The sequence below is a fragment of the Myodes glareolus genome, chromosome 5 (genome assembly GCF_982192425.1).
Source record: "Myodes glareolus chromosome 5, mMyoGla1.1, whole genome shotgun sequence".
Taxonomy (NCBI): Eukaryota; Metazoa; Chordata; class Mammalia; order Rodentia; family Cricetidae; genus Myodes; species Myodes glareolus.
The window spans coordinates 89,294,929-89,318,001 of record NC_142030.1 but is presented as its reverse complement, the minus strand read 5'-3'; the positions used below and the strand labels follow the sequence as shown (position 1 = coordinate 89,318,001).

The 23,073-nt window shown below is 39.5% G+C and overlaps 1 protein-coding gene across 6 annotated transcripts in view; it reads right to left on the bottom strand.

The window, feature by feature from the left end:
• The window catches only part of Ppp1r12b (protein phosphatase 1 regulatory subunit 12B), a 218,250-nt gene that overhangs the window by 69,095 nt on the left and 126,082 nt on the right, over positions 1-23,073 (bottom strand). For all 6 annotated transcript variants that reach the window (XM_085688207.2, XM_048430830.3, XM_048430824.3 and 3 more), the window contains 4 exons: positions 19,648-19,851; positions 17,515-17,704; positions 17,321-17,433; positions 15,990-16,031 (listed from right to left, as the gene is read on the bottom strand). In XM_085688207.2, the coding sequence (XP_085544333.1) occupies positions 15,990-16,031; positions 17,321-17,433; positions 17,515-17,704; positions 19,648-19,851 (549 nt within the window). The remainder of the gene's footprint in view (positions 1-15,989; positions 16,032-17,320; positions 17,434-17,514; positions 17,705-19,647; positions 19,852-23,073) is intronic.

The following is a 23,073-nucleotide window of genomic DNA, read 5'->3' as shown; positions in this document are numbered from 1 at the left end:
GTAGTCATGTCCTCTGTGATACAGCTGTAACTGGCCCTTGTATTTACCCTCTCTTTGCTTCACTGCCACAGTCCTACTGCCATGACGTTTAGCCTCTAACAGCGATCAGATGCAAAGAGCCATCTGAGCACACACTGAACCTCCTAACGTATGTGCTAGCATGTTGTCATGGTTTTAAGAAAATAATAAGCACAGAGGTTTATAGACTGCCAGTCCTGGACTAGGCTGTGAACATGAAGGGCTCTGTAACCCTGAGCTGGACACAGACAGGTAAAAGCATAGCGAGATAAACAAAAAGAAAGTTGGCCCAAAGAGTATTATCGACACTGAGGAACTGACTAACATTTCACTCCACTCACTAATCCAACACACAAGCCCTTCCCAACTGTCAGCCTAATCTGGAAATGCTACTCTGAGGTACAAGCATGCATGTTGTTCCTTCCGATATTCTTAGAGGAGAAGGTAAGAATGTGGATCTGCCATCTGTTCTCAACAAGGAAAGAAAGCAGAAATGTGGCTGAGAACTGATAGTGGGAGCAGTTACCCACAGTAAGCCCAGTGACACAATCATCAGATCTGCTGAAACTCTTCAAGTCTCAGTAAGGGGAGGGGCACTTACTGCACTTGTGTGCAGGAGCAGATGTGTGCAAGCCACAGTGCTCATGTGAAAGACAACCCTGGGTGTCAGTCCTCACCTTCCACCTTGTTTGAGACAGGACTTCTTTGTTGTTCAGTGCTGCATATGCCAGGTTAGCTGGAGCCAGGACTTCCGGCTTCCAGCATCATAGGCATGCTGGGGATTACAGATGTGTGTTACCACAGTTGACTTTATGTGGGTTCTGGGGATGTGAACTCAAGTCCAGATGCAAGCACTTTATTCACTGAACAAGCTCTGTAGCCCCAGGATTGTTTTAAACAGGACACTATCTTGGAGGTCTGCCCACAAAGCAGACTAATACACATTAGAATACTGATCAAAGTCAGATGAGTTACAAAAAGGAGACGTCATTCTGTGGTAGTCTCCCTTTCTACTCCATTCCAACTGCCCTCATAGCCAGCAACCTCTCCCAGTCGACAGATCTACTGGATACCTTTCAGATCTTACACTCTGGATTGGATTCATAGGACAGCCAGTAGATGTAGGTGTCTACTACTTTATTTCTTTGACTTTTGTCTTTATCTCTTCTTCTCTTGGTAACAGAATCTCTATTTCTTGTGGGGAAGCAGGTGGTCCATTTCTTGACCCAACATTACAGGTCGCAGCTGGGCTTGCTGCTGCTATGACTTCATCATGCTTACCAGCTTCACCACTACCACGGAAGTAGCCAATGCTAACTACATATGCCAGATAAAGTTCTGCCCAGGCTTTGCTTATTTGTTTTATTTTCCTACAGTATTAAGGGCCTGCCACACACTAGGATAGACTTAACCATCTTCAATGAGCTACATTTTCAATGCAAGTTCAAGTTTAACCACCATACTTTATTGCCTCTTTAATGCAATTTCATCTAATCTCTGGATGCAGAAATTGGCTCTTGAGAATTACATTTGAAATAAGCAAGGTCAATCAGACACAGAGCACTAAGATATAAAATGTCTTTCTTCCTTTGTAATGTACACACACACACACACACACACACACACACACACACACACAAAGTAGTAGAATTCTGTTGATAAAATTCAAGCTTCCTAGACTGAAACCAGACCAGGATCACTTGAGCTACCTCAAATGAAGGTTCTGTCAATGCAGTCCTTGAAGTTTTTATTTTCTTGTTTGGCAGAATACTTCCCCCCTCCCCGGATGCTTCCCTTCTCTGACTTTTCTCTTTTACATCTTTCATGTTATTCTCCTCTGTCTATCCCTTTAATGTTGGCATGCCCAGTGATCTCCTTAGCACCTCACAGTCATTCTGATAGTCTTCTCTGGAGGAATTGGCTCCTTTGGCTTGCCCCTGCTTCATAATTCTTAATGCTGTTAGAAAAAAATGATTTCAAGTTCTCTTTCCAAATACTCACTTCTATTAACTACCATTTCAAGCAAAGGTCAAAGCTTTAAAGATGTTTGGTGCCTCCTTTATAAACCCCCAAGTTTCTCCTACATAATTTCAGGAGGCTAAAAGTTGACAAGATATATATATCCACAATCCACTCCTGTCTAAGAGTCAAACCATAACTAACAATTAAAGTGAATGACAGCAATTAACAGTATTCTACAAAGCACCCTTCCAAGAATTCCTATCCTAATAGGCAAAGTCACTCACAGTTAGAGTCTATACAAACAGAATTTCTTAAATGTCAAGTGATTACATACCCACTCCAGACTGTAATCTTTACTAACCACCATCAGAGACGGAGTCTTGTGAGGAAGAAGGATTAGGACTACATGAGAAAAGCAGACAGACACAGCAGGAAAGTCATTTTAGACTTTCTCCTCCAAAGGCAATGAACAGAGGCAGAATAAATGAACTATTGCTGTGGGACAATAGTCTTGTACCCTGTATTGATTTGTTACTTGTATTGGTTTAATAAAATGCTGATTGCCCAGTGGCCAGGCAGGAAGTATAAGTGGGGAAACCAGAAGAGCAGAATTCTGAGAAGAGGAAAGGTTCAGTCTGCAGTCATCACCCAGACGCAGAGGAAGCAAGATGAAAATGGCTCGCTGATAATAGTTGCCAAGCCATGTGGCTGACACAGACAAGAATTATGGGTTAATGTAGGATATAAGAATTAATAAGAAGCCTGAGCAAATAGGCCAACCAGTTTATAATTGATATAGACCCCTGTGTGTTTCGTTGGGACTGAATGGCTGCAGGACCGGATGGGACAAAAATCTCTGTCAACAAACTATGTTATAATTAGTATTATTTCAGGGTCTCATGTAGCCTCCACCTCACTATGTATGTGAAGATAACCTTGAGCTTCTGATTCTATATATAAGTGAGCACCTCTACATAAGGTTTATTTGGTGTGGGAACTGAACCTAGGGATTCATGCACACTGGGCAAGAACTATACCAATTAAGCAACAACTCTGACCATGAGAAACTACATTTAACATAAAATGAAAACACCTCCCTTTCCTCTTCATTCTCTTTTTCAGAAGTGTCTCTTCAATGCTTTTCCAAGTAAAGACAAACAACACATATCTCAGCAAATACATGACTTCCCTTTCTCTGCAAACTGCTGAAAGAAAAGAATCAAAAGATTAATTGTGACAGGTGCCCAAATGACAAAAAACAAAACAAACCTCACTCCAGGAGTCAGAGTGACAACAGGAAACACTATCTGAACCAATAACTCAATGGTAGAGGCCATCAAACTGTGTCAAACCCAGCCTACCAGCTTGCTTTCATAAAGTATGGTTGGGACACAGCCACTCCCACTGACTGGGAAGTTTCCTATAGCTGCTCTCTCACTGTAACAGATGATGTGAGCAGTTAGCACATGCTCAGTGTCCCCCAAAGTAGGTAACACTAGCCTATTTACAAGAAGTTTACTGACTGATGGACCTCAGAAAGGCAGTGTTGACTCTTCTGCATACCTGATAATTGAGCAGATGAGAAACTGACCATTCAATCACTGCAGACAGTCCCATGACTCACCCACTTGGCACTAATTTTCCTAAAGTCCAAGAATTCCTAGGTAAAAACGCTACCCTAGAGCATAAACTTTTACTTGGTGACAAAATACCCAAACATGTTACTTTTCTCTTAAAATGTTTCTATTACCTTAAAAGAATTTTCCAGAAGCATAGTAAGAGCTGTGAGTTCCACACTACAATAAGTATTTTAGTAGCTGGTATAAAGCAATAACAGCCTCCAAGTAACTGGGACTATAGGTAACAGACCCACAGTGCTTTGGTTTAGCCGAAGCATGTTTAAAATGCACCTCCTTTTGGCTCTGTAGCCAAAACCATGGGCATGGTATAAGGTATAAGAGTTTTAAATTTATAACAAAACATTTTTAAAATTCTAAAGCATACAAAAATCCAGCATTTCTTAAAGCCACACTGTTAGGGCACTTCTGTATAAACATCTCTGCAGTATAAAGGATCATGCTTGGATATGAAATTATCGTTTCCCTATGAAGAGATTCATGCTCCTAAATAGCTGTTATCTAATTCTTAAATATGCCTGATTGACGACAAGAAGGAAGGAGAAAAATTAAAGCTGGTAACTTCTAACCATTCGTCTTTACATTTTAACTATCCAATCTTTTAGGTCCTATCTAAAACTTCTACAAGTAATATCTGTTAGTGCCACAAGTTTAACATTCCTGGTGGGGTAAATCTATAAACACTCCATTTGCTGAGAAGGGGCTTCAAATCCCACACTAAGCTTTCAACCTCAATCACAGGGCTAGAACTCTAGTATTAGCTAAGCCTAAGCCATGGTTAAGGCTCTCTAGCCATGCTATCAAGAGAAGAAATGAATACTTTTGTAACCAAGGCAATCCTTAGACTCCAACTCAAAAGGGAACAATTATTTCTGGAAGCTCTCTTATGATCAAAGCCATCAGATGACTGCTACTTTGATAAAAGACTTGAACCCAAGGGCTTTGAAGACGACCTTCTGAAACTGTCATCATAGTAATGATGGGGTCTCAGGAATGTTCAAGTAGAAAATGATCCTTCTTTCAAGAATATCATTAAGTTGGTTTTAAATATGCACTAAAAAATAGAAGCACTTTGGGAAAATACAAACGGAAATTTCAAAGTGTGTTTTCAAATTTTTTTACTTGATTGTGTGTGTATATATGTTTGGAAGCCCACAAACAATGTCACATGTGTCGAAGTCAGAGGACAACTTGTAAGAGAGTCAAGTCTCTTCTTTTACCATGTGGGTTCAAGGCATCAAATTCAGCTGGTCCAAGGTTTGGCAGCAGGTGCTATTATTACCCACTGAGCCATTTCCCCAGCCCAATTCATCAGCATGGTAATAATGTTGTCTAAATAATATGGCCACAATTTTTCTTATTCTTTATGTCAGAAGAAATTATCTTTTTATGAAAAATATTTTAATACCCTCACCTTTACTGTTCTGAAATGAAATGATAAAATTTAGCTAAAACCATTAAAATAAACAAATAAAAGTAGATTAATTTATAATGAAATACATATCATCATGCACACACATTATAACCAGCCTCAGGCCACTCTTTTCTGAGCTTCACCTCTACCAAATAAATTTTAAAAATATAACACACACATACATGCATGCACATATTATTTATTTATATATATATATCATATAATTCTTGGGTCAATAATACTATATATATCTATATATTTAATTCTTGGGCCAATAATACTATGAGGCATAATGAAGAAGCCAAAGATTTGGCTACTTCAGATAATTACTATCAAATGAAGATGCAGAACTTCTTGTAAATGCTTCCATTAGCCAAGTGACACAATCATCAGGGGTGAGTAAATCTAAGTATGGTTTCTCTCTAATTTGTGTGATACCTTAATTTTTAGAATTGCCCTCACCAACTGAGCTTATACATAAAATGATTTTAATTCCAGACTCCTCTGAGACTTTCTAAGGAAGTCTGTTTCTTAAGGAGCATCACAAGACAGTCCCTTTGCCTCCTCCCAGTGCGCACACACTCCCCCAGCACCATGTCCCCTGAAAACATGGCACTTTTACAACTGCCTCTGGAAAGACTCCTGCTGCTCTTGAGAACCAGTTTCACGCTTTTGTACTTCATAAATTTTCTCTAATGAAGTGTATTACCTTTTTTATAACCATAAAAACCCTCTACTCTGAATTTCATGCTCACGAGTGTCCCTCCACAAAAACACATAAGGTTACAGGTTCTAACATGAACTGATGCCTTGCGGGCAACTAGAGGCAGAAAGAAGAAAAGTAGAAAAAGGAAAGGTCAGGAGATTAATTAACTTTTCCTAATTGTTGGGAAAATCTTCCACATTTTTAAATAAGACATTTAAAAGAAGCCCAAACAGATTACCTTGAAGATCAGTTTATTCAATCTTCGGAAAGATTTCTGATTAGAGTAGAATTCACTGATGTAACGTGACTCAGGGTCCAAACTTACAGGGTTTCCAAGCAGTTCATGTGAGCTTTGATTACTGAGATTCCCTTGGCAACAGCATGGCCTAAAATTAATGGAGCTCATAAAAGAAAGATGCCAAAAAGGAACTTTGTTCTTGAGATGGTTTATGCAGCCTGGGCTAGAGCAAGGCGCAATCCATATATAGAAAACCCTAGCATCTGCAGTATTTTAAGAAACTACAGTTGCGAAACAAGTGCAAATGTACAGTGAGAGCAAAGAGCCTTCCAGGTCAGGGTGGCAGTGGCCATGAGGGAAGATTCTTCAGTGCACAATGGATGGCATGCAACTTCCCAGACAAAGCTGGTTGACTGCCACTTATCCAGCTCTATTCTCTGCTCTCAACTGCCATCGTTGCAAACTGCACAAACCTGGGACAGCTTGCTATTCTACACACAGAATGCCTGCCAACTCCCCGGGGCTGCCTCCCAGAGAACAGCTCATAACAGTCACTGCTTATTAAATCTATCCCTATTTCAAAAAAATCCTATGAACACTATCATGTTATCAAATTTCTTGGACATCTCAAAACTCTCTCATTCTGAGTACTTTTATATATTTATTCGTCTCATCTGTCAAAAGATAAAGAAGTTGAGTGAAGAAAATCTGTATTTTATTATCTTTTTAACTTGGTTAAGAGCAAGAGAAAAGCCTACCAAGAAAAAAAAAAGGTTGTAGTTGTTATACGGTATCCTATAAAAACATGACTTTACACATAAATAACTAGCTCTATCTGATAGCTTACCTACCGTGTCTTTAAACTCAGGCAAGCTGTTGTTCCAGCTCAACAGTGCAGTCTTGTCTGGGAAATACCTTACCATATTAGGCAATCAGTCCCCAATAGAGAGGAAAAAGCAAAACAGACCTAGGATTTTACCTAAAAGGAGAAAGGCCAAGAAACTGCCTGGTGGTAGAGAATGAGCAGACAAAGGTGCTTCATGAGATTAAGTAACAAGACTAAAAAAAATACTGCTTGGGAGAGAAGATTCAGCAAATAGTCAGGAGCACTTGTGAAAGATGAGCAAAACAGTACAAATTCATCTAGCGATGGGGTAGGAGAAGACTAATAAAGAACTGTTTAGAAAGAATTACTTGAAAATCCAGAGAAAAACAAAGACACAACAGCAATTTGGGGATAACAATGCAAGGTGGCTTGACCCACAAAGAAATCTGTAGAGGATTAGATTTGCTTGGAAGCTCAAAGGATTCTGAGTGAAATTTGGAACATTTAGTCCTGTTCTTTTCTACACATTCGTTTTTCTTTCTCTACCTTAGCAATTCCTAAAAACATCCTCAAATGTCTCAGAAAGTCAGGTGTGGTGGCATGTCTGTAATCCCAGTACTCAGGAAGGAGGGCGGAGGGGCCGCCTGGGCTCTATGGTGAAGCCCTGACTTAAACACAAACAACAACAAAACACCCCTGTTAGAGTTACAGAGGAATCTAAGCTGTTTCTCAACTCTCCAATTTTTTTCTTTAAGGGAATATTAGTAGATCATTTTACAATCACATGATTCTAAAGGATGATGTAAGTTCCAAAATCCATGTTCTAAACTGATTTAGGAACTTAGGAATCACCAATAACTTACATGTACTAGCTTCATTTTCATAACATAAGTCAAACACTAGGTACTATAACTATCTCTAGTTTATAAATGAGGAAACTGAAGCAAAGAAAAGTATCTTATCTAAAATAGTTGAGTTGGAATTCACATGCAGAAAACATTGTTCCTGGCTCTGTACTTGGCTTCTACTCTATACTGCCTGTCAGAGCAGTCTGAGATGCATGAAAAATAACAGTCAGAAAGACACAACTTAAAGCAGTGTGACAGTGAACAGAGAATGGAATGCACCATCCTTGCATTAGTTCATCTCTGAGCCTCTTGTGTGACCTTTATTCATTTAACCATGCAGTGTATGTACATATGACAGAGAAAAGAGTGTGGGCCTTTAAGTGCTACAGGGTACATATGGGGATCAGAGGACAACTTTTGGGAGTTTACTCTGGTGTGGAAAAAATAAAAACTTCTAACAGGTACCCACATCGGCAAAGCAAATGCTGAAGCTGTTACAATGACATAGTCAATCTGTCTTCTCTTTTGTTCACTCTGCTCAAGAAACATTTGTTTTCTCAACCTGTCCTCAAACATGCAGGGTGCACCTGCCGAGTGGTCCCTGGAAGTGTTCCTCACCCTACCCTCATCTGTCCAATATAGTTTCCCATCTCTTATCCTTTAGTCTAAACTCAAATCTTCCGTCAATGCTGCCTAATCTGATTGCTCTATTTATAATGTGAAGTTCCAGTCCATGTGACACTTCTGTTCATCTTTGCTCTGTTTTTTAAATAGCACTTATCATCTATTTACTTTAAGTATTTATTTATTATCAGTCTCTCTTGTTGGAAAGTAAATTCTACAAGAACAGGACTTTTTGTTTACTGTCATATTCCCAGACTCTAGAAAAATGCCTAACCACAAATGGTACATAAGAGCACTTACTGAGTGAAAGAACAGGAAGATTCAAACAAGAGGGAGGCAGCTCAAAATACAAAATGAATTTAGTGGTTCTCATTACAGACATTTCTGGGGCATCGATTTCCTGTTAACATTCAGAACTAAGCCATGGCAGCAAATTTAACTTGTTCTCTCTCATTTATTCAGTTGGAAACTGCCTACATAAAATTGCTTACCTCTTTTAGAGCACCTTACCAGCAGATCTTTCCACTAGCAGGTCAAAAGTTATATTCAACAGGCAGGTACCTTGAATCCATAAATTAACAATACATTTTCGGGGGCGGTTATTAATTTAATATATCAGTTCATTCAGGATTAAGACAGCTCTACTCCTTACCTAGAGGGCAAAGTTTCAATTAATTTGTTCAGATTGGGTATCATCTGATTCTCTTAAGCAAGCTTCAGGGATGTTAACTCTTACTTCCTGACAGAAATAGCTACCCATCTATGTCAAGAACAACAGAAGAAGCCAGCACTTGGGAGGCAGAGGCAGGCGGATCTCTGTGAGTTCAAGGCCAGCATGGTTTACAAGAGCTAGTTCCAGGTCTCAAAAAAACAAAAAACAAAAACAAAACAAAACAAAACAACCAAACAAACAAAAGGAACAGCAGAAGAATGGCTATGTCTTCACCCACTGAATTTTGTTACTCTGTAAGTAACTTGTAAGTTCTTAAGAAGTTCCTTCACTCAAGGAGATCAGAAGATAATAGCAGATCAATTCAAACATGTAACCTGCTAGGCAAAAAAATAAGTGGATAAATGGATAAACAGGGTATGACAAAAATATAAGCCATATTTTCAGGTCTGTGTCACTACTGACACATAAAAAGATTCCTGATGCAGGCCATAGGATCACACAGAGATTTCATGTCTCCAAATAATTTGCTTCTTTGGGTCTTAGTTTTCTTAACTGTGGGATTAGGTTCTTGAACCAAGTTATCTGTACATTATCTTGTAGCTCATGATATAAAGGATTATAAGGCAACCGCCTTTACTATATTGAACTGGCTTATACAACAAGTCCTTAAAAGCAAAAGCAGTGTCTGTGATTCTGCTTCATTTTAAGGCATTCTTCTGCTTGCTCACAAACATCTTCTCTGCTGATTACTTGTGCCCTCTAGTGATAAAGTCAGTTATACAACAAGGTTGGGCTGGGAACAGACTGCCCCAGAAGATGGGAAACAAGCAAACTTCATGTCACATAAAAAACAGGTCAAAGATGAAGGTAGGAAGAGATGGAGAGGGTTCAAGTGTGCCTATGGAAGGTAGGAACAGGCGGAGAGGGTTCAAGTGTGCCTATGGAAGGTAGGAACAGGCGGAGAGGGTTCAAGTGTGCCTATGGAAGGTAGGAACAGGCGGAGAGGGTTCAAGTGTGCCTATGGAAGGTAGGAAGAGATGGAGAGGGTTCAAGTGTGCCTATGGAAGGTAGGAACAGGCGGAGAGGGTTCAAGTGTGCCTACAGTTGCTCAGGCCAGAGCAGACACTCTAGACTGTCAGTGCTACAACAGCCACCCAAACCTCTTCTGCAGTTCTGCTTTCCATGGGTTTAACTACTCAGTCAGACTGCTTGCAAAGTACAAATGGAAATTCCAGAACAGCCAGTTCATGTATTTAAAAATTATGTTTTGTTTTGAGTAGTGTGACAAAGTCTCATACCACCCTGCTCTGTCCTGCCTGAAACATGAATCACCTCTTTGTTCAGAACCTGGTCATTTAGGAGCCTTCTTAAATCAGATCACCCTTTAAGACATCAAGATTGTAGTGCTTGTGTTCAAGTCATCCTTATTTTACTAAGTAATGTCCTGAAAATATAAGAGTAGTGATGTTGGTCATTTTACTCAGTACACAGTTATAGAAGTCCTTTTTACTATTGTTTACTGTAACTGATTTTCAGGTTAAAACTCAACATAGGTACATAAGAGAAAACATAGTACACGTACTGTACAGTTCCACCTACAATTTTAGGCAGCCTCCCACCCCCCATCTTGGAAAACACTCCCCATGGATAAAGGAGAACTACCATTCATCGAGCATACTCCTGAATATAAAGACACTTACATTAACATTTAAATTCATTTTCCATTCAGTAATACAAAACATATCTAAATATTTCCAGAGATTACCTGTTAAATACCTACTGTGGATAATGAAACAGAATTGTTTTAAACATATCTGTCAGAAAGGTAAGAAGATTTCAAATTATATATTCTTTGTCAGTTTCACTAGCTGGTAGATTTACAAATGGGGTAGGTTTGGACCCTAACCATTTACTCTGCTGAGCTTAAGTGTGAGCTTAACCATTTACTCACTGTGCCCCTATGGTCACGAGAACAACATGTGACTCATCCCTTTATCATCTACTCTGCACATGAGAAAACATCAGTGCTATCCTGGACCATGAATCTTGTCTGTAACTAAATCTTAGTTTCATTTTCATATGTCCTAAAAGAGGAAATGGATTCTAGTGATGTCAGCAGGGCTTCAGTTACACAAAAGGCCTTCTCGGTCATGCAGTTGCTATTGGCACATGGTGAGACACTGAGGAATTTTTCAAAATACTCAAAAAAAAAAGAAAGACTCATATTTGGAAATCATTTTGCTCTAATCCCAAGTGGAAGAATATAGTAGCGATAATAACCACTGAAATTTGCTTCTTAAAATTAAACATCGCTGGATGAGTTCATACAAAATTATGGTGACAATCGGAAAAATGATTGCTTCATGGGTCAATGGATTGACTGGAAAGGGACAAAAAAGAACTTTGTGAGGTGATGGAAGAGTTCTATATTCTGCTGGATGGTAGTTACACGTCAAGATTCCCCAAATGGTGCATTTTTAAATTTATATATTTTATTGCTTATAAATAGTATTTCAGTTGAAAAATAGATGTCAGAGTCTTGGGGGGAGTCAACTTTAAAAACAATAGGTATTACCACTCTAGGAAGAGAGAGGAGCGAGTACAACCTCTATAGGAGATAGAATTTCAATGAACCAATAATAAGAGAGGAAGGAACTGCCTTGGTTTCTCACAGTATTCATACTGATAAGCTATAGTGCCACTTCAACAGAATGTCCCTCTTTTGATGGGCACGTCAGTTGCTACAGAGCTAAATCAACTTTACTGCTTAATGGATGGACAGTATGGTATAGGAAAGAATCCTGAGAGTCCTAGGAGTCACTAGATACTACCGACTATCTTTAGGTAGAATTGTAGCAATTTATTCTGGGTCATCATCAGATATTTCTTCTGTGGGCCCATATGGATAATGCCTACTAGCATTAGTAAAGAGTACACCAGGAAGGAAAACAAACAACAAGTAAAGGAACAAGTAAACATAAGACTTATTTAAAAGGCAGCCTCAGCTAGGCTGACTCATCTACAACCTTTCCTTCGCAGAACTGAGTAGTATTAGGAAATAGCAAGTGCTTGGACCAACCCTAGTTTACCTACATACATGCAAAGGTATCGATCTAGAGATATTGGGCTGCTTATCATTTGCTGAGATTAAGATGGAGTCTACCTGACATATGGGAAACACTAGTAGATGCCACAAATAATTGGATAAATGGAATATTCTTTGGTCTGACAAATGACCTCTATGTCAAACCTTAACAGTTCATGCTTTTTTACACAAACCCAGAAAGTCCTTTCTATGCTTTTAATCCAACAAATTTAAAATGAAATTCCCACAGATTCAACGCAATGCCCATCAAAATCCCAGCAAAATTCTTCAAAGACCTCGAAAGAATGGTACTCAACTTCATATGGAAAAGTCAAAAACCCAGGATAGTCAAAACAATCCTGTACAATAAAAAAACTTCTGGAAGCATCACAATCCCTGACTTTGAATTCTACTACAGAGCTACAGTACTGAAAACAGCCTGGTATTGGCATAAGAACAGACAGGAGGACCGATGGAACCGAATAGAAGACCCGGATATCAATCCACACATCTTCGAACACCTGATCTTTGATAAGGAAGCAAAAAATATCAAATGGAAAAAAGAAAGCATATTTAACAAGTGGTGCTGGCATAACTGGGTATCAACATGTAAAAGAATGAAAATAGACCCATATCTATCACCATGCATAAAACTCAAGTCCAGATGGATCAAAGACCTCAATATAAAGCCAGCCACACTGAACCTTATAGAAGAGAAAGTGGGAAGTACATTTGAACGCATTGGCACAGGGAACCACTTCCTAAATAGAACCCCAGCAGCACAGACACTGAGAGAAACAATTAATAAACGGGACCTCCTGAAACTGAAAAGCTTCTGTAAAGCAAAGGACATGGTCAACAAGACAAAATGACAGCCTACAGAATGGGAAAAGATCTTTACTAACCCACATCAGACAGAGGTCTGATCTCCAAAATAGACAAAGAACTCAAGAAACTGGACACCAAAAGATCACATAATCCAATAGAAAAATGGAGTACAGACCTAAACAAAGAACTCTCAACAGAGGAATCTAAAATGGCTGAAAGACACTTAAGGAAATGTTCAGCATCCTTAGTTATCAGACAAATGCAAATCAAAACAACTCTGAGATTCTATCTTACACCTGTAAGAATGGCCAAGATCAAAAACACTAAAGACAACTTATGCTGGAGAGGTTGTGGGGAAAAGGGAATACTTCTGCATTGTTGGTGGGAATGTAAACTGGTACAACCCCTTTGGATGTCAGTGTGATGATTTCTCAGAAAATTAGGAAACAACCTTCCTCAAGACCCAGCTATACCACTTTTGGGTATATATCTAAAGGATGCTCAATTGTGCCACAAGTACATGTGCTCAACTATGTTCATAGCAGTTTTGTTTGTCATAGTCAGAACCTGGAAACAACCTAAATGCCCCTTGACCGAAGAATGAATAAGGAAAATGTGGTCCATTTACACAATGGAGTACTACACAGCAGAAAAAAATAATGACAGCTTGAATTTTGCAGGAAAATGGATAGAGCTAGAAAACATCATTTTGAGTGAGATAACACAGACCCAGAAAGACAATTATCACATGTACTCACTCATAGGTGGTTTTTAAACATAAAGCAAAGAAAGCCAGCCTACAAACCACAATCCCAGAGAACTTAGACAAAAATGCGGATACTAAGAGAGACTTATATATATCTAATCTATATGGGAAGTAGAAAGTAGAAAAAAACAAGATCTCCTGAGTAAATTGGGAGCATGGGGACCTTGGAGGAGGATTGAAATGGGGAAGGGAGAGGCAGGGAGGGGAGCAGAGAAAAATGTAGAGCTCAATAAATATCAATAAAAAAATGAAGTTCCCTAAGAAGCACTGTATCAAGACCATTTTAATTCTTCTTGCTTCATACCCTGGGCTTGAATTTTCCAGTGCCAATTAGTATAGTACAGAAAGGTTTTTTACTAACAACACATTCTATGACAACAAAACCTCCCTTGTAATTCTCTGGCTCTCAAGGGCCTGTATTAACCCTATAGAGATTATGGTCCTTTCCAGGGCTTTGCAATCTATTACTCTGGTTCTCTGTTTAAGCATAGTTTCCCAAAGGAACTTTTCTGTCTCCAAAAGCCTTTTCAAACCCCTTAAAGCAGCACTTCTGAACCTGTGGATCATGATCCCTTTGGGGGTTAAATGAGCCTTTCACAAAGGTTGCCAAAGATCATTGTAAAACACAGATATTTATGACTCATAACAGTAGAAAAATTACAGTTCTGAAGTAGCAACAAAAATACTTTTGTGGTTGAGGCGTCACCATAACATGAGGAACTATATTAAAGGGTCACAGCATTAGGAAAGTTGAGAACCACTGCCTTAAAGAATCTAGAAAGTTGCTGACATACATACACAATCTTTCTGTCTCTGTCTCTGTCTCTGTTTCTGTCTCTGGCTCTCTCTCTCTCTCTCTCTCTCTCTCTCTCTCTCTCACACACACACACACACACACACACATACATACACACAACCACACACACTCACTTCTGCTTTAGGGGATTTTTTTGTTTTGTTTTGTTTAGTTTTTCGAGCTGGTCTCAAACTTACAGAGATCCACCGATCCACCTGCCTTTGCCCCCCAAATACCGAGATTAAAGGCATGCACCACCATTGCTCGGATTTTAAGGGATTTTATGTTTTATTTCTAAACAATCCAATTTATCTTTATTACATAAAGCCTCAACATTAATCAAGGTAGACAATTCTTACCCATGTTATCATTAATTACCACCCCACATTTAAGACAAGGTCTCACTACATAGCTCAGTCTGGCCTTAAATTTATCATACAGTAGCTGGAGATATCTTAGATAGTAAAGTGGACCAGAAGTCAGATTCTTAGCACCTATATAAAAAGGCCAGACAGTACTGCATGCCTGTAACATATGCACTTGGGAGGTGGAAGACAGGAGGATCCATAGAATTTGCTAACCAACCCGTCTAGCCCAATTAATGAGCTCCAGGTTCAGTGAGAGGTCCTTTTTCAAATATTAAGGTGGGACTAGTTTAAGAAATCACCTGATGTTGACCTGGTCTCCATACAACATGTGCATACATATGCAAGTGCATCCATATTTCTCTCTCAACACATGAACAGGAAACACACACACACACATACACACACACACACACAACCTCAAAACCAAAAAACTAGTCATGCTCCTGCCATGGACTCATAAGGGGTTGCAAACATATACCACCACACAGTTACTACTTGGGATCTTAACTATTTAGATAGAACAATGAAAATTTGTTACTTATGTTTCTACTGATAAATATGAACTAGTTGTTGATTTTCTCTAAAGATCATTAAACATATTCTGAGAATAAATGTACAACAATAAACTAAAAGGCTATCATTTTATATGCTTTGAAAAGTAAAGCACAAAGATTTGTATTAATTTGGTAAAAACCAAATTCCCTCTTTCCTGCAAATAATACCCCAGTGTTTAGAGGTTTAAAAGTAGCTCAGAGAAGGGATGGGTGGGTGTAGGCCTTCCAGTGCAAAGAGGAGTTGGATGCCAGGCTTCAAAATGTCAAGTTACAAAAGAGGTGAGGCGCTTACCCTCACTTCAAAGACAAATATAAATAACTTTTAAATGGCCTCGAGGTTTATGTTCTCTGTTAGAAGAGAATCATTAGGAACTGTTATCACTTTTTACTTTTCTTCCAAAGATTTCCAAGTACTTTATCCAATCCAGTAATAGTCAAGGGACAAACGTGGCGCCTGCGTCAGTGTCGATGACTGGCAACCAGCACAGTAGGCACAGGAAAAAGAGGCCCCAACAAGCCCCCGTCACACTGCTCAGAGCAATGCTCGTCTTCACTCTCTGCCCACATTTACATAGATCTGCTCATCTCCTATGCCAAGGAGCAAGGCTGAACCCCAAAGGGACTGTGTCACCAGTCTGTCACTTACCCATGTTTCTTTGACCTCTTCAGAGACATCTGTTTCATCCTCCTGAAATGGAAAGGGGAGGAAAAACAAAAGGATCATAGCTACAGATCTCTCTGAAAACAAGGTCAGTTCCTACCAATCACACCTCTTGGCATTTCAAACATGGGCAATGAAAACTGAAAGTGATGCCACGATTGCCACTTTCAACAGCTGTCACAGTTGGTTAAAAGGTATTTTTTCAAAAAGCAAGACTTCATTTCACTCTGTCAAACACTGTCAGCCTGTGGTCTAGGGATGAAGCTTATTGGTAAAGACTTTGTTTGTCTAGTATCTCCAAGGCCTCAAGTTCAATCCCCAGCACCGGTAAAAACAAAACACTATCGATTTAGTCCTAAAACAGGGCAATGCATCTTTGCTAAAAGTCGGTTTGAAACGAGGGATGACTACTGCTAAATTTTTTTGTCTTGCTGCATAGTTTTATCTAGTTTTCATGTGGGTCATTAGGAACCAGGGGCCTCCAGTTTACGGTATTGGTCACTTGGTTTAACAAATGCCAGTAACAGGCTTGAATGGGAAGGTTAGAAACAGTTCTAAAGGGAATGCATTGAAGTACTGTGTGCTGGCGTTTAGTAAGCACTTGGGGACCTGTTCTCTATTTGATCCTGTACCCTGTAGAAAGGTAAAACTGACTCATTTTAAACCTGTGTCAATTTACAGATTTTAAGCCATTTGAAATTCTTTTTAAAGCACTTTTTTAAAAAAAAGAAAAAGAAAATATTTATTCACTTTACATGTACGAGTGTTTTGCCTAAATGCAAGTATGTGCACTGTGTGTGCCTGTTGGGTCCCTGGAACTGGGGTTATGGATGGCTGTGAGCCACCATGTGGGTACTGAGAACCGGACCTGGTTCTTCTGAAAAAATGAGTGGTATTAACCATGAGCAATCTCTCCAGCCTCTTCCTTCAAAATTCTTATCACCCTACAATAGTTAAACCTTGGTTTATAGGTAGTACTAAGATACTGCCAACTATGTAACTTTCAGGGACTCCTAGAAACAACTGCTAAAATTTGCCAGATTTATCCACTTGCTTACATGGGAGCTAAAAATCTCCAGCTTTCAAAATTCTTTATCAGTTACAGAGTATCTTTGTACTCAGTACTGCTCTAGGCACTTAGCAGAAACATACTAAATGAGTCCCATACTCGTGGAATCTTCACTTTTTCTTAGTAAAAGTTCTTTGTCATATCTATGAAAATCATGGCACTTCATGGGGCTCTTTCTTTTGACCTCAACAAGGAGGCTGGCAGCCACAGGTGGTATGGCATGCCCAGTTCAGACCAATGTACTTACGTCCTTTGTCCAGAAGTTAATGCCTGTGCCTCTTCGCCGGTCCTTAGGTCGCCTCCTATCTCGGACAGACAGCCTGTTAGAGGACTGATCATCCAAATCAGCTCCTTCTTTCTCTGCCCAAAGATAACAGAGAATGTGGACCTTAAGAACCCAGGCCATGCACACTGGACAGTGGCTTCTGAAGCTATACATACCATTGTTGTCCATTTCCTTTGCGGCTGTGGGGTTTGTGGTGGTTTCTGAATTCTCAGAATCAGGGTCTGAAGTTCTACCTGGCCGTAGTAGATGAGAACCAGTGTAGAGTAAGGTTCTTGATGCAGAAGGAGACACGGGTGTTGTGGGTTTGTCAGGTTGAGTTGAACACCTTAGGCGATGATAGATAGGCTAGAAATAATCCACAGGATGAGATTTTAGTGGTCACGTTCATCAAAAGATAAAGACAGTAGGCTTCTTCAGAATGGGCCTTTCAATATGAAGGGAACTTAGTAACAACTGATGTTCAATCAGCATTTATCAGATGAATTAGAGTTAGTAAGTGATCAGGAACCAGCAGCTTCTGGAGTCCTAGTCTGAGGAAACCATTATGATCACAGCAGTTGAGACAAACTGTTCCTAAAGTGACAAAGGGCACTAAATAGCTCATTGTTAATAAAAATTCTTTTAACCTTGAAAATGGGGAAAGCATTGCTGTTTTTAAGATGGGGTGCTCAACGACAGAGTACATGGGAAATAAGAAGCTAGGCGTGTGAAGAAACAAGAGTGGCAATGACCTGCGGACGGAGAGCAAATGTGACAATTCCTGCACTGTCTGGGCACTCCATCAATATGGTACATGACTCACTGAAGAGCTCATTTCATGTTCTGGGCATCACAGCCAGGCCAGGCACACACTAGGGAAGGCTATACCACAAGTGACTTTACTGCTTTCCTAGAACTTTTTTAAATTTCTATTTCCCCTTCGAATTTTTCTTTCTGAGAGTTAAAACAGAAAAATTAGCCTTAGCTTAATTAACTGAAGATTCTTCAAGAGACAAACTAGAATTTGTATCTTAAATTAAGTTGAATCTATAAATTAAGTTCACAATGTAGAGGTTGCATACTTTTAATTTATGAGCCATAAAGACAAAAACAATGAAGTAAGCAAGTTTTGGGCTCAGACAGAAGTTGGCTTAAAGTCTACTTCTGCAGGTAGTAGCTGTGTGATCTTAAATAAGTTAACTTCTCTGAGCCTCAGCACCCTTGTAAATAAAACAGGGATAAACTATCTTCGACAGGATGCCGAGGGTTTAGATAATGTGTTAGGGACCTGAACACTATCTAGAAACCAGTACTCAGCAATAACTTTTTGTTTTTGTTTTTGTTTTTGGAGATAGGGTTTCTCTGTGTAGTCTTAGCTGTCCTGGAACTCACTCTATATACCAGGCTGAGCTCGAATTCACAGAGATCCACCTGCCTCTGCCTCCCAAGTGCCGAGACTAAAGGTGTGCATCACCACTGTCCAGCTAGTAAATAATAACTTAACTAAACAAACAAGACACACAATAATATCAGTTTACAGAACTCAGCACTCAAGATTGCCAACAAGTGAGAGATTCCTTTCTCTCATAGCTACAGTATCCATATTTATAAGTTCACATTGGGACATTTTTGAGAGAGAAGAAGTGGTTATGGTGATTATAGAGACAACAGTTACAACTGAAATCAGAAGTATGCTTGCCCTTAGTGTATCCTTGATTCTCTCTGTGAATACCACTTCCACTACAGACACATGTCCACACAGACAGTGACACCTAGGAGTGCTTTGCAGGACTTTGGAAACAACATATCTGCGTTAAACAAGCTGGAAGGTCAGACTGTCTATCTTCAAATTTTCACTGGCCTATCCCTCTATGTGTAGAGTATAAGGTAAATTACTCAGCCTTTGAGACTTAACTTCCTCATCTATAAAATAGAAATAACAATATTGATCTCAGAAGGGTATCCTGAGAATTAAATCAATTAATATATTTGAAATTCTTATAACAGTGTCTTCCATAAAAACAGTTCTTATTTGCATCTTATTATACTATATGCACTCTTATAGAATAGTAAGACATTTACTCAAAAGCATTAGTTAACACTCAGAGGAGAAAAAAAAATCACTCAAAGAACAGAAATCCTTCAGATCTTGTCAGCCACATAGGTCTACACGGAAGACAGCTATAGACACACAGTGTCTTTTAGGAATGGTTTACTAAAACAGGAAGACCAGTATTTAAATTACCACTAAGGAAGTACACTAAATTATCCTGCTTGTGGTGCATAGCATGCCAGCAAGAGGAGCTCACCTCTTCCTCCAGACTCCTGCCCTCAGACTGCTGGCCTTCCTCAGCTTCCTTTGTTGGGGCAGCTGATGGTTCCTGCTTCCTGGTGTTCCCTTCAAGCCCACCAGGGTCTGCAAGCTTTTCACCGGGCTGTTCCTGAGCTTGCCTCTCTGCCCTTGACCTGCTGAAAGTCTTCTCTGCTTCCTGAAGGTCTGTTAGGGTAACACCCTGGGAAAATATCAAACGGTGAAGACAGTTTCACACTAATACAGTATTCTTGAGCAGAGAAACTGCCCCCAAAACAACCAAATGAAGCTCCCAAGATGCAGAAGGCCATTTCTAGCAACACATGTTTAAAATAAGCACCATGCTGTGCAGAGAACTCAGACTTAAATCTATGAATACTTGGAACTAATACTTTAGCTTTCCCAACTTAGTCTTCCAAAAAAATAGGCCAATGGTGATATCTGCTGTTATAGATATATTTGGTCTATAGCAAATTGTGCTCAATTATTTGTGTACACTTTAGCCTCTCCTAAGATCAAATGGTTACCTTCTAATTCCCTGAACAGTAAATACTGGAAGAATCAAAATTGTAAAACCTGGTTCAAAAACATAAAAATTCAAAGTTAGGCTAAAACAACAAAACTTCCTGAAACACTCTAACATCATTTCCTGAGTATCTTTAGGAATCGCACAGAGATGTGCTAACAATTAATGTCCCCCCGCCGAGATCACTGGAGCAGCAGGACAAAAGCAAAGCAAATAAATGATAGAGACGTGGAGTAGGACGGCACTGAGGAGAGACTGAGATTATCCCAATTGAGCGGTGACATTCTCAGAGCCTCAGAAGAGGCAGCCACTGAGTACTAAATCCATAGCATTCTTTTCATTTTATAAAATTATGTGTACACACATGCCCTTGCATATGTAGACAAGCATACTTTTTGTGGAGGCCAGAAGATGATGTCAGATCCCCTGAGGCCGGAGTTATAGATGGTTGCGAGTCACCTGACAACATGGGGTCAGAAAGCACCCTTCACTGCTCTCTCTCTCAACTGCACGACTGTCTCTCCAGTTTCAAAAAATTTTTAACTATTCATAGTTTTATTCATTCTTTTAAATTACTGATGTCTTCAAGAAATTAAACTACAGAGGCAAGTCAAGTGATTCCTTTCAAGAAGCTTTCTTCGAAGATTTATTTGTTATAGGTATGCGTGTGAGTCTGCCTGAGTTGATGTGCACCATGTGCAATACAAAAGGCTGCAGGGGCCAGAATAGGGCACTGAATCCCCTGGAACTGGATTACAGGTAGTTGGAAGCCACTATATAAACACTAGGAACTGACCCTAGGTCCTCTGCAAGAGCAGGAAGTGCTCTTAATTGCTGAACTAGCAAACCAGCACCATTTCAAGAAACTTTTAATCTAGCAGAAATTACATAAAAATAAATGATCATCACATGATCTTATATACATGTTAAGACAGAAATGTTGAAACATGTGAAGATAGCACAGTGGATAAATGACTGAGAGGAAAGGAGAGCCTGGAGAGCCCCCAGAAGTTTGTTAGGCCAGTTTGCCTGGTATGCTCAGTGGTGAACAGAGACCCTGCCTCAAACAAGAAGGCAATGACTAACATATGAAGTTGTCCCCTGACCTCAATAAGTGCTGCTCTGGAAGGCAGTGAGTGGTAAAGGGCATAGCTAGCAGGAGCCTGTCCACAGACTCAGAGATAGGAGGGGCTGGGGATGATGCAGAGGCTCTCAGCAGTGTAGCAAAGGTGAAGGGAGTGGGAGCAGAACGAGGTCAGTGAAAAAGAGGGAAGCAGTGAGAGGCTGGATCATCTGTAACATTAAGGAGCTGCATGATTACTTGATGAATATTTTTTCTTTGGGCGACCCAAGGTTCCTTTGGTAATCTAACAAAATATTTTCAAAAGTCATGTACTCATTTTGAGGAGGCTGAAGATCCTTACTAGTTCTGATGTGGACCTTGGCTCTCTCTACTGAGTCTTTTCCTACAAGATTTCTTTTTTAAAAAACAGGGTCTTTATGTATGTAGCACAGGCTGACCTCTAAATCACTATGTAGCTAAGGCTAGCTTTGAATTCCTGCTTCTACTACCTCTACCTTCCAAGTGAAGCTAGGATTACAAGTATGATTCATTATAAAATACTTATATGTCTTTGGCTCTTCCTCTTTTAATTATGTGTTTTTTTTCCAGCTACCTTTTTCTGTCTCTTCATAAATAAATTTAAAACCATTTAAGAGTAGTCTATATTCCCCATCATTATTTCTCCCTCACTGATATACTCAATTATATATTAATATGAATGCATATTCTGATTATTTATCCACCATACACTGAGGAAAAAATGACAGTAGAAATGTAACCAGTGGGTTACTGAAATGGTCCAGTTAGTAAAGGTACATGCCACCAAGCCTGAAAACATGAGAGGATGTGGGACCCACACAGTAGAAAGAGATAACTGACTCTTACAAGTTATTCTCTGACCTCCAAATGTGTATCATTCCACATAAAAAAAAATTAGAATGTATCCAGGCAGTGGTGGCTCATGACTTTAATCCCAGCACTCAGGAGGCAGAGGCAGGCGAATCTCTCTAAGTTCAAGGCCAGTCTGTTCTACAAGAGCTAGTTTCAGGACAGGCCCCAAAACTACAGAGAAACCCTGCCTCAAACAAACAAACAAACAATGACAACAACAAAATAAGATGTAAAAAGAAATTATTGTCATTCATCTGCTTCACATTTGCTAGAGTGGTTACTACATTAAAAATTCCCAAATTATAAAACAAATATTGGGAGAAAGCTGGAGAAATGAGGATGCTTGTGGATGCTGACAGGAGTGGAAATCAGGGCAGCTATTTATGAGAACAGTAAGCTATTCCTCCATATTAAAAATAGGATTATCAGGGCTGGAGAGATGGCTCAGCGGTTAAGAGCATTGTCTGCTCTTCCAAAGATCCTGAGTTCAATTCCCAGCAACCACATGGTGGCTCACAACCATCTGTAATGAGGTCTGGTGCCCTCTTCTGGCCTGCAGACATACACACAGACAGAATATTGTATACACAATAAAAATAAATAAATATTAAAAAAATAAAAATAGGATTATCATACAAGCCAGCACATATTTCTATGCATATACCTCAAAGGACTGAAAGCAGGGTCTGGAGACGTGTGGACAGCCATTTGCACTGTGGTATTATTACGGTAGTCAGATGTCTTCTAAAAGGTGGATGTTAAACAAATTGTGGCATCTAATACAGCCTTTTAAAAATAAAATGATGCTATATGGACAACATGAATGAAGCCTAGCATTATGTTACAAGAAAGCCAAACAGGTGAGATACATTGTATATGATTTCATTTATGTGAGATTCACAAAAGTCATAGAGATAGAAAACAGAATACTACTTGCTTGCACA